Source organism: Gopherus flavomarginatus, chromosome 3 (assembly GCF_025201925.1).
Source record: "Gopherus flavomarginatus isolate rGopFla2 chromosome 3, rGopFla2.mat.asm, whole genome shotgun sequence".
In the NCBI taxonomy this organism is placed as follows: domain Eukaryota; kingdom Metazoa; phylum Chordata; order Testudines; family Testudinidae; genus Gopherus; species Gopherus flavomarginatus.
The window spans coordinates 203,220,136-203,233,127 of NC_066619.1; the positions used below are offsets into that span (position 1 = coordinate 203,220,136).

The window sequence follows — 12,992 nt, forward strand, 5'->3', positions numbered from 1 at the left end:
GCAATGTGGATTCCGCCCTGGTCCCTATGCAGCTTGCCTGTGTGCAGCACTGGTCCCCCAACCCCTCATGGCACAGTGGCGCGGACGCGTTAGCCTGACTGGGACAAGGACCACAGTGGCTCTCCCTATAAACTTGCGCAAGCGCATTGCCCACGCTCTGGCTGAAACTTTTGAAGAGATTACAGAGGCCGATTACAGCGACGTGATAGACCACATCAATGGGCTATTCCACATCTAGGCATGCATGCAGGCAGCCATAACCCCCACCCTCCTCTCCCAAAACAGTTCCATCCTAAAAATAATATCTGCTTACCGGGAACCCACTCCTCTGCTTCTTCTTCACCAACACGTTCCAGCTGCTGCGACTGGCTAGCTTCCTCCTGGCTTGAGAAGAGCTCCTGGCTGCATGCCTCCTGGGACTCCGGGGTGTCTCCCACCACCTCAGTAGCCTCACTCTCGGCTTCCTCTACACCCTCCCCCTCCTCTCCCTGCTCTGAACTGTCCATCGTGGTCCTCGGATTGGCAGTGGGGTCACCCCCAAGTATCGCATCCAGCTCCTTGTAAAAACGGTAGGTTGTGGGGGCAGCACCTGAGCGGCGGTTTCCCTCACGGGCTTTGCAATAGGCACTCCGCAGCTCCTTTACTTTAACCCTGCATTGCACCGCGTCCCGGTGCAGTGCAGGGTTTCCAGCATGGACTTTGATATCTGCCCATAGGTATCATAATTTCTACGGCTGGAGCGCAGCTGTGACTGCACAGCTTCCTCACCCCAAACACTGATGAGGTCCTGCAGCTCGGAAGTGTTCCATGCTGGGGTTCGTTTGGGGCGTGGAGGCATGGTCAGTGATTGATTGATTGCACTCCACACCTGGCTGAGCAAACAGGAAGGGGATTTTTAAAATTCCAGGGGCATTTAAAGGGCGGGTCACCTGAGCCCAGGGCAGTGGAGTGTGAAATGATGAGCAGAGTGGCTGAACAGGTATGCTGGGAAACCTCCTAATACCCTGGAGGCCAATAAAAGCGCTTTTGGTGTCCACACTTGATGAGCAGCGCTGCATCACCAGCGCTGGAATCGCTACACCCCAGGCAGACCAGGTGTACAGCCAGCGATGCAACCAGGGAGTTGCAGCGCTGGCTGTGCTTTGCAAGCGTGGACACAGAGTAAGTTGCAGCGCTGTAACCCCATCACCAGCGCTGCAACTCTCAAGTGTAGCCAAGCCCTAAGATCATTCACACTACTAACTTTAATGAGATTAATCCTATATTATACATGAAGGGCAACTTGCATTCATCTTGTACTATTGTGTAAGTATATTTCCAGCTTTTCACAAGTTCCATTCAATCATTTTTCTGTGGTTTCTTTTAAACTAACAACAGACTATTAGTAGTTTAGGTACAGTTAATGCAGCTGGAAAAGGCTGGAGTTCTTAGCAAATTCTGAAGCTATTTAGGCCCAAACACCCTGAATCAGGATAAACTCCATTTAGGGTGACCAGATGTCCTGATTTTTATAGGGATAGTCCCGATTTTTGGATCTTTTTCTTATATAGGCTCCTATTACCCACCACCCTCATCCCAATTTTTCACATTTGCTGTCTGGTCACCCTAAATCCATTAGACTTGGAGTTGTATTCATGTCAACTCAGTGTGAGAGAAGAAAAAAAGTCCTGCCAGCCAAGGCCTTGTTTTTCTTTAATTTAGCCTTGGTGAAACAGATTCCTACACCTTAATGATTATTTGTCATTTGATTAAGGGACTAACTACTGTAAATGGACTTGCTTCTTATTAATTCAAAGGGATAACATGTTCATTCAAAATACAAGTAAAGTTGTGTAGGAGAAAGAGGATACATTAAATATGCTCTTAACTCTTTCTAGATAAGAGAAAAACCATGTAATGGAAAAGACAACCCTGGAGTAACCTCATGCAAAATTAAAGGTCAACAACCCACTGCAGCCCTTCCCCATGTAAAGTATATTTTACCTAAATATAAAAGCATCACTGCAGCTCTAGCTGTGTGGAAAATGGCTACAGTCACTGATACAAGTCAACTGCATCTGAAAGTACAAACACTGTAAATGAGAAAGAAGATAACTGCTGAATTAGGGAAAGATATTACATGAATTTGCGATAAAAGCCTTTGTCCTTTTGCAACTAAAGGCCTTTAGTTAAGGCCTTCATGGGCAGATTCTTCACAACGGTCATTATTTGTAGCCAATGCTACACAGACACATAGCTACCATAACAGTCAGCTAACCACATAAATGCACTATTAGAAATAAAATTTCCAACCTTTAAAATAAAAACCACAAGCTTCTATCCTTTGAGCTAGAGGACATTCTTGATTAATTGCCAGTGTGGGAATGCTTATAATATCCTCCCTTCAGGCCTCCAGTCACTGGACCGCAAGTCCATTAGAGGATGATAAACACTGACACTCTATCCAGGAGAGGGAAGTGGTGGTGGTCATACATTCAGTGCATTACAATATCACACACCTGGCAGAACAAGTGACATATTTAGACTCTGGAAGTGCATTATTGACAGCTCTTGCTAGGGAAGCTTAAATGTTTCCATTTCAACCCCCCTTTTCCAGTTGCTTATAACTTTCTGAAACATTCCCTTTTTAACAGAATTTTTCTCTGCCCAAGTGGAATTATTTTTCTGGAAGTTTGAGTGGAACTTTGCTCCAACTACTGGTAAAAAAGGCTTGGAGCCCAACAAACCCACAACGAGGAAACACTTTTCTACCATTCAGAATCTCCCATCTGAAGAGTTTGTACTTCACCAGCCAGAGAAAAGTCAGGAGGATGGACAGCCAGGCTTCCCCATGCTCTCTCTTATTCTAACTCTTGGCTCCACAGTATCCTCTCTGTGGCAAAGCTCAGAAGATCTACAGTAGGTGGGAAGTCTCTGTAGCTGCTCTCCTGCAGAGTTCTTAAGCTTCAAAATGCTACTGCATCATACAACTAATATGAAATGAATGAAACGGGACTATTTACTGCACTTTATATTTACTACACACTCATTCCATAAATCCCATATTCCTTGCTCTTACTCTTGACCACATACTCTCCTTCAGAACTCACATTGAGAAAACCTAAGCCAAGGTTATCACACAAAACAATGTTTTCAGCAAGCTGGTTACATCAAAGAGGGGTGCAGATCCATCCACACTGTGATCAACAGCACTGGCACTATGCTACTCCTCTGCTGAATATGCCTGTGCAGCATCGGTACAACCCCCTAATACAAAGAAGCTAGACCCTATACTTAAGCCCACTCATGTCAACAGCCTCTATATCCTTGCAAGTATTGCTCCCCGACATAAGCTCAAAAGTTGCTAGCAGAGTGCACAAAGCAATGCACAGATCCAAGACATCTTCTATATGATTTAATACTGATGCTTGGTTGCCTAAAGATATGACAAAATTTTCTTGCCACCATTAACCCCTTAAAATTGTCACCCAAACAGGCAAGGGTACAATATGGAAAAAAAGAGTAGATAATGTCCCTTTAGCCTGTGTGATCTGGCCCCCATCAGTTGAACACCTACTATTCGGTGAAGGACAACTCTAGACTATATGATTTTGTCTTAATCAACTGCGCACAGTAGTTGGCCAGTCTAGAGATGCAATGATCACGTGGGGCTACATCGCTAACCTCAATACCTGTGACTACAACAGAGAGCCTCAAACATGAAGTTTCTCCTGTGATGCCAGTTGCGCGAGTGTGCATGCTCTTCCAGTGACCTGGCAGAATGCAACGATCAGGCAATCATGTATGCATAGATGTGGTGGGAAGCAGTATGAGGACATGGCAAGAAGATTACTACACACTCTCTGGAAATAGGGACTTCTGAACAGGACTCCTTTGAGGACAAGGCACTGTTTTCCAGCTATAGTATTGAGTTCCTATACTTGAAGCAACAATTTCTGCACATCAAAAGCCAAAAAAGAATCTCTTCCAGGTTTATGGTACTGAGATCCCTATTAATACTCTGATTTTGTTTTCATGATACTCACATTTAGAATTGCAGACAATGGGGAACTTAAAGGCAGAACATATCAAATACACACAGAGCTGGTTCAAAGCCCAAGATTTTTGCTATAAAGGGGGTTCCTCAACCCAAGTATCTTACCTAGTTGAAACATTCTGCAGATATCTTTGCTCTCATGTCTGAGAGCTTAGACTTGTGGGTTGGTTGTAGCATACACTCCTACTGGACCTGCAGGAAGCATGCATCTCCAGATAGTTTTTGGGATGGAGCTTGAGGAACTCACAGGAAGCATGCTCAGGAGAAACTGCTCAAAATTTAGGACAAGACAGCTCCCTGGGTGCAACGGCCCAGAAGAAGGAGACAACAGAGTTAGCGCTCCTGTGAGGAAGGTAGAGAGTCTATAGGAGCACAGGCCCTCTCATACAATGCAAGAGGTCTTCCTTCTGAGAGAAAAGGGGGCAGTCTGGGGTGCCAGTAGAAATGCAATGGCTGCTTGCCTAATGATTAAAGGTCTCTTCCTGTGGTCCCCACTGGAGCAGGATGTCCAATGGATGTCAAAATGAGTGAAAGTGGCCTCCGCCACTAACGCACAGTCTTTCATAACCGATACTTCAAAGTGGTGGTCAGACTGGAGGCCTGAGTCAAACACAAACTAATTTACTGCTGCATGCTTTCCCTCTTCTATAGGGAGAGAACCTACAAAGTGGGAGAACTAGTGAGGAGGAGAAGACTAGAAGGTGCATTTGGCAGTAAACAGAACTCCTCCATGTGCCAGTCAAGGAGGAGACGAAAAAAGAATCAGTGAAGGGAGGAAAGTAAGCCCTATATGTAGGGCAAACAAGTAACTTTGAGGATGTGAAATGTAGCTCTATCCACCAATATAATTCAAAAAGCAAGGTGACAGCCCATACGCAAAAAATAATTGTGGCATTATTCCCAAATATATAAAAAAGCAAATAACATTTATTTCAACATGCTGTATGTTTATTTAACTATGTTGTATGTTTCCTCACCTTTTGGTTTTGGGTTTGACTAGTACTGTAATATACACGTAACATTGGGCCAAATTCTGATAATGGGAGAAAAAGCCCCAACACCAGGACTGTGGTTACTAGAAAATCTGTTCAAAAATAACAGAACTAGAGGAAGGAACCTTCGGCCACAACATACTGCTCCAACCCAATGCGTGTATGCAGACAGCCTGCTGCTGGCTACTATTCTATGCCATGGCTTATGCTTGGAATGTCCTTTCTATCTCATTTTCCCAAGTCTCCACTACCATCTCCTCATTCTAATGCTCCCACAATTTTCACTTCTGCACTGCCAACAAGAAAAGAGTAAAAAATAATTATAGGGATTGGGTGAGAGTAGAATTCAAGCAAATTTCCCATGCGTCTCTGCATCCCTCTTTTAGATTGTAAACTGTTCATATCAGGTATTGCCTTCACTTCTATATTGAGAACAGTGTTGAACACACTGTTGTGATTAACAAAGAATAAATACTTTGGGGAATGTGGTAAGGGGTGGACACAGATACTGCTCAGCTATTATGTTAACTTTGGGTCATGTAGAGTCACACCATGCATGGACCCATGGGGTTACCTGCCTACTTCTTCCCTTCAGTGGTCTCCTAGGTACAGCTTGTGCACATATGTGGCACACATGGGCATGAAGAGTCTTTCCTACATGGTATCTCCACTGGTCTGTCCTCCTCAGACCTGCCTTTCACAATGACTGTGAGCACAGTAGTAGAACTGTAAATCTTGCTGAGTGCAGAAGATAGTTTTGTTAACCAGCTCTTTAACAATTTTTTTTTAAATGTAGCACAGCATTATACTATACTGCAAAACATATGTGGAGGAAGAAAGCACGTGGTACAGAAGAAGTGAGCATATGAGGAACCCTCTTCCTCATCCATTTTGTACGTCTCTGAAAAAAACATTAGTGTTATTAACTTTAAAAAATACACAAAGTCTTCATGTCCTCAATTTTTCATCATGTTACAGATCTACAGCTGGCTTCTAGGTCAAATTATTTTTCTGTGCTATTACAACAAAAATCTAGGATGACAGTGCCCCTCTCTGGCCAGAAGAGATTAATGCACATTTGCTGGTTCCATTACTATAATAGTATCTTTATCTAGTAAAGTAACTTTTAAACATTACAAAATATTCTGCTTAGAAGGAATAGAAGTTGCAGATATTGACTTTAATAATGACTTTAACTTAGTTTACAATTATTTTACTATTTCAAGTTTTGGTGAAAAAATCACTGACTGCCTTCCACATCAGGTTCCCACACAATTCTAGATTTACTTCTTTGAAGTGATGGTTTCCCAAAATTTAGGCCTGATTCTGTTCTCAGTGATATAAACTGAAGTTTTGTCATTCACTTCAAAGGCAGGAGGATCAAGTCCTTTGTAACAATATTCTTTCTTCAAGCACAGAGGATGAAATTCTGGCCTACTGAAGTCAATAGCGAGTTTTGCCATTGACTTCAATGGAACCAGGATTTCACCCTGAAAATATGCTCACAGCTAACCTAATGTAAACTTTTTTATATAGGATGCTGGAGCAATAGGCCCCTTCCTGGGAAAATTTGACATGTGGGAAGTATGTTTTAAAGGGACATTGCTACATAGCTTGAGGCAACATTTAGTTTTTCTGCCTTTTGTTTAAATAAATGTTCTCCCTAGCCCAGTATTAGTAGACATAATATGAAACCTTTTAAACATAAATTTTTAATAAATTGAAACATTCTCCTTTAGTGTTTGCAACCCAAACACCGCAGCATTACGCTAGGGCATGAGAGCCAAAAATTGAACCTGACCAGACAAGTTTCAGCATCAAATCTAAGAACCCAATCCTCCAATGTGATCTGTGCAGATGGACCTCTGAACAGAATCCCTAGACTTCACTGGGGCTCCGCACATGTGGATCAGAATGCCTCAGTGAAATGCAAAGATTAAACAGCATAAAGGATGACAAGATAAATTATAGTTTAAATAGTCTTTTGGTTTTAATTATTTAATGTGTTATTATTAATTTCTTTTTTTAGATTTTCATCTGGCAGCATCACTTTACTCATCTGTGGTAGTCTTCTACACTTTTTCTCTGCTGATTATTTATAATTTGGAATCTGGAAATGGGAAACAACCTACTGCATACAGTTTCGGTATTTGGTCCTGAATATTCAAAACTGGATTCTGATTTCAGCAAACTCTAAGCAAAACAAGAAAGACTATTTCTATTTTTCTCACTTTCCCTGGCTTGCTTGAATTTTCCATGGAGAAGAGTGAAACCTTACTGCGGAGTCCACCTTCATTCATAGGTTTAGAAATATGGAGTACATCTACACTGCAATAAAAAACCCAGGCACCAAGTCTCAGAGCCTGAGTCAATAGACTTAGGCACCTGGGGTTAAAAACTGCAGTGGAGATGTTTATGCTTGGGCTAGAATCTGGGCTCTGAGACTGCCTCCACCCCGCCACCCCCGAGGGTTTCAGCCCAGGCCAGAATGTCTACACACCAATTTTTAGCCCCACAGCACAAGACCAAATCAACTGACATGGGCCAGCTGTGGCAATGCCACAGGCCTTTTAATGCACTGTAGATGTACTCCTCATGCTTTAGCTATTTTCACAATTTCCATTCAAAGGCAATACTATAAAGTGCCACCCATTTCTGCAAACTCATCTGAGCTGTTATTTTACACTACATATGTTAAACAGAGATGGGCCTGACTCAAACCCCAACTCTAAACACCCCTTATACTTTAGAAGTAGGTTCAGACTCTGAACCAAGAGCCAGATTTTGAAACTCAAAATCAAACCCAGCTACGAGTAACACAAGGTGGCTAACATATGTACAGACATTAGGAACCAAGATCTGGTCATTAACATTATTTCCAGTATGAAAGTAATGGTTAAAATGATTGAAATTACCTGAATCTCTGTCTACAGCTTCCACGTTAATGACAAACTCTCCAGGATTTCGATTTTCACAAACTGCAGCTTCATACAATTGCTTCTGAAATACTGGCCTCTCATCATTTACATCAAGAATGCTTACAGTCAGCATCTGGGTTGCAGAAAGTGACGGTGTGCCATCATCAAGAGCCACGATGGTCAAACTGTAGTATTCTTGACTCTCATGGTCCAAAGGAAAGGCTGTGGTTAGCAACCCTGTTATAAGGAAAAGAAAGGTCAAAAGGGCATTCTTTCATTACAGCACCCCCCCCCCCTTAGTACACTAAGTTACACTATCACAATAGTCAGTCACTATTTGTTTAACGTCTGCAGTCCAAGAGAAGCTCAAGTAGCGCAAATATTTATATGATCTCTTAATGTGCAATTTGCTCTGAAAATGCAAAACTCTGTAAATGCGGCTTTGATTTCTATATCAACTGTGTTCACTTTACAAATAAGATGATTTTTTTTTCTATCTACTGTAAAGCACTGTGATATCACAGCATCCTCTTGGCAGCCCTGCAAACTCAGCCTTGGGCTCCATATGTGAGTCAGGCTGTGTTTCTAACTTGTATCATCACCACATGCTAAAGATTCTACTAGACAAATTATGCCCTCAGTGACATACATGTAACCCCACTGCTTTCTTAATTTTGTACTAAAGACTTTAGCACAGTGGTTCTCAGCCTTTTTCTTTCTGAGATCTCATCACTATGCTATAAAAACTCCAATGCCCATCTGTGCCACAACAATTGTTTTTCTGTATATAAAAGCCAGGACTGGTGTTAGGGGGTAGCAAGTAGGGCAACTGCCCGGGCCCCCATGAAGCTAAGTTGCTCAGGCTTTGGCTTCAGCCCCGGATGATGGGGCTTGGTGCCTTGCGCTGCAGTCCCATGTGGTGGGATTTTAGCTTTCTGCCCTGAGCCCTAGTGAGTCTAATGCTGGACATACTTGGCAGACCCCCTGAAACCTGCTCACGGTCCCCCAGGAGGCCCTGGACACCTGGTTGAGAACCACAGCATCAGCACATTTCATTCATGTCTACACAGGGATAAAAAACCCATGGCTAGCCTGGGTCAGCTCACTTGGGCTCATGGGGCTCAGGCTCCACGGCTGAAAAATTACAGTGTAGACATTCAGGCTTGGGCTGAAACTTGAGTTCAGGGACCTTCCACCCTTGCAGGGTTTCAGAGCTCAGGCTCCAACCCAAGCCCAAATGTCAACACAGTGATTTTTAGCCCCGCAGCCCAAACCCCAGAAGCCCAAGTCAGCTGACCCAGCCCAGTCACAACGATACTGCAGGTCTTTTATCCCTGTGTAGAAGTAACCTATCGGGCTTCCAATGGAGTTGCACTGGTGTAACTGATTGGAACTAAGGGTTTGTCTTTGCAAACAATTAGTTCGCAGTCAGATGGTGGGGGAATCTTCCTCACACTAGCCTGCCACACTCTCACTGTCCACATGCACACTGCTGACGTGCATCAACACTTCATTAATGTGCTTTGATCTAATTGTTTCAAAAAGAACTAAACCAAAGCATTTTAGTGAATTGTTGATGCACATCAGTTGGACCACGGCAGGCTGGGTAGAGTCACACCCCAGCTTGCCATGAACTAAAGTTCATGTAGACAAGCCCTTAGAAAACAACTGTGTTGGTGTACAACACAGAATCCATCTCACTATCTCTTATTTGTAGTGCTAACTCAGGAATAACATTTTGTCATGACAGTCATCAAATGTTACTATGAATACAAAGAGGGATCTGAACTTAATAAAATGGTGCCATTTTTTATGGTAATTGTCTTTTAAGCATACAAGTATACTTACACAGCCCTTTTCAGCTTTCTTTTGGTTTACTGGCCCTTTGTCGGATTTTTAAATTCATGAACAAAATGTGAGTCTTTCAAATAGTAACTACACAGGGTCTGTCTTCAGTATGGTGGTAAGTCAACCTAAGTTACGCTACTCCAGCTACGTGCTGCAGTTGGCAAAGCTTAGGTTGACTTACCCCGGTGTCTTCACTGCGCTGTGTTGATGGGAGATGCTTTCTGGTCAATTTTCCTTACTCTTCTCGGGGAGCTGAAGTACCAGGGTTGACCGGAGAGCGATTTGCCATCAATTTAGCGGGTCTTCACTAGCCCTGCTAAATCGATTCCTGCTGTACTGATTGAAGACCAGCCCACAGCGGCCACTGTATTCCAAAACCCACAAAGTACAATGAACTGTTAAATGGTATTAACACACACTCATATTGTTGCTTCCTCAGAATTGTGTATTCTTTGCTTTGTTTCTGTGTGTTCATTCATATTTTGCATTCATTTTTTTCTCTGTTTAATTGAAAAGTAGGATTTGAAAGTTAGGTTTTAGTAAAGTATCCTTTTAACACTTATTTACCTGGAACTCTTAATCAGCACTTTTCCCAACCCGGAACTGTTCTACAGCTCTGAAAGTCTGTTTATAAGAGCCATTAGCCTTGTGACACAGATACACCTTTCATGTATTGAAGTATTCACCAACTAGTATCCTTCCCCTTATGGGAAAAATAATTAAGCAAACTGATTAAACACATTAGTTGTTCAAGATTCACAAAATCTGTGCTTTCCTGGGATATTTCTTCTCCTGAATCTTTCCCTGTTTCCCCTTTCCTACAATTTTAGTTATTCTTAAGTCACCCTCCAGCTGAAGTTTAAACTACTATGTAGTAGTTCCAAGCTCTGAGAAGGTCCTACAGCAAGGTCTGACAAGTATGTGTTGTCTCTCTTCGTTACACTCTCGTCACCAAGAGGGAGGACACCTACCCTATTGCTTTCTGATGAATGATCTGTGGTGCTGTTTAGTTTGCCATAAAGGGGCCAATTCCATATTGCTCATCATGTTGACAATAGGAAATGTTATAAAACATATAGGATCAGGTCCAAAGGGAACTTTTTTTTTGTCCAGAGGACTTTATAAATGTTTGGTAAATAGTACAGAATATAAACTCCAAGTCCATATGCCAATGCCAGACAGTTTGCAGTATGTATAGCCTCTCTCTCTCTCTCTTTCATATAGGAAATGTGATGTTTATTCTACACCTGAGAGGGTTCTTTTTCATCATTTAAAAAATATTTATGTGCCCCTGGCAGTAAAAGAGCAGTGTGAGAGAAAAAATTTTCTTGTTCCAGAAATTTGTCCCAAAGCTATGGGAGTCCCACACAGAAACAGTTAACATACATGGGTCTGCAATCACAGAAAGGATTGGCAATGAGAGTATAAACCAAAAATAAGCGGTAGCAACTATTTCCTGAAAAAGATGTACAACTGCACACCCCTTATAAAAAGGGAAAAATTGGATTCATGTTTGAAATGGATATGGTATCAGTGTTACAGATCTTGTGCAGGAGACAGAGCTTTCCTGGGGGCCAGCCCGAGAATGGGGAATGAACTCCAATGGGAACTAAGGGCCATTACAAATATCACCATCTTTCTCTGTAAGTATAAGGTGTCTTTCTTTTACCTTGCATTCTCTAATATAAAATTGTGTATAATAATAATAATAATAAAGATATTCTATCTCCTAGAACTGGAAGGGACCTTGAAAGGTCATTGAGTCCAGCCCCCTGCCTTCACTATCAGGACCAAGTACTGATTTTGCCCCAGATCCCTAAGTGGCCCCCTCAAGGAGTGAGCTCACAACCCTGGGTTTAGCAGGCCAATGCTCAAACCACTGAGCTATCCCTCCTCCCCGAAAGCACATATAAAACAAAACACTCCAGCGCACACACTTCTCCCCTTAGAGAGAGGTTGAACAAACAAAACTGTGACAGATGTTAGTCACACTGGTCAATGAACTCCTGGAAGGTGAGCAGATATTATGGTGATGAGCACAGCACAAGAATCTATAAAGAATATACAGTACCTGTGGTTTTATCTAACATAAACGCCTTGTTTTCATTGCCTGAAATAATGTGATATGTAACTTGTCCATTCCTTCCTTCATCTGGATCCTCTGCAACTACGTGATGTACCAGAGAGCCTACCTCTGCATTCTCCATGACATAGGAAAGAGAGGAAGAAACAAATTGGGGACTGTTGTCATTAATGTCTAAAATGACAATTTTTGCTGTCAGGGAACCAAGTCTGCGCTCTGTCAAGTTTATTGCCTGATCTGATGCAGACACTCTCAGGACAACTGAGTGAGTGATCTCCCTGTCTAATGGAATTGCTGTGATCAAGGTGCCATATGAAGGGTGGATGAGAAATGGATTTTCACCAGAGTCACTCATTTCTAGGGAATACTGTACTCTGCTGTTCAGAAAACTGCCATCTCCATCTTTTGCATTGAATGTGTACACCAGAGTGCCAACAGGTATATTCTCCTGTATGCCAATCACTATGAAGTTATCCTGGAAATAAGGGGAGTGGTCATTTTGATCTTCTACATCAATAGTGAGGAAAACGGTGTAGTTCTGTGGAGGATTCTTATTATAATCCTTCATGTCAACTCTTAGAAGGAAGTGAGAAGTTGTTTCATAGTCAAGCTCCTTGGAAAGAAACAGATCCCCTGTTGAACTATCTATTTCAAAATGATCATCATCCTCTTCTTCAGAGATACTAAAATGCAGTTTTCTGTTGGTTTGCAGATAATGACCAGGCAACTTCACCAAGCTCAATATTTGTGCAGGTTTAAAATTCTCAGGTATGACAAAGTGCCTGATATCTTGAGAAAAGACAGATCTCCCTTTAGAAAATGGGATTACCTGAAACAAAAGCACAAAGACAGCAATATTTTTTCCATTGCTACTATTGGGATTTTTTGCAATATACTTTTCTTTACTAATTAACTAGTCATTTGTAGCTTGTTCATACATAATTCCCATTAACAGACATCAAGGACAGAACAGCCCTCACAACTGTATACTTGTAACACAGGAAAAAGCTTTAATCCCCCTTCTTCCCCTGCAATTTAATAAAAGTTAAAAATCAGCCTTAGAAAATCCTCCAACAAGTCACTACCCAGATTTATCCTTCCAACCACCATTGCAC

General features: G+C 42.2%; 1 protein-coding gene across 8 annotated transcripts in view; it reads right to left on the bottom strand.

The window, feature by feature from the left end:
- The window catches only part of DCHS2 (dachsous cadherin-related 2), a 234,195-nt gene that overhangs the window by 52,373 nt on the left and 168,830 nt on the right, over positions 1 to 12,992 (bottom strand). For 3 of the 8 annotated variants that reach the window (XM_050946199.1, XM_050946200.1, XM_050946201.1), the window contains 2 exons: positions 11,866 to 12,706; positions 7,944 to 8,183 (listed from right to left, as the gene is read on the bottom strand). In XM_050946199.1, the coding sequence (XP_050802156.1) occupies positions 7,944 to 8,183; positions 11,866 to 12,706 (1,081 nt within the window). Of the gene's footprint in view, positions 1 to 1,444; positions 6,947 to 7,943; positions 8,184 to 11,865; positions 12,707 to 12,992 lie in introns of those variants that run through there. The other 5 variants (XM_050946205.1, XM_050946202.1, XM_050946203.1 and 2 more) reach the window with 5 other exon arrangements.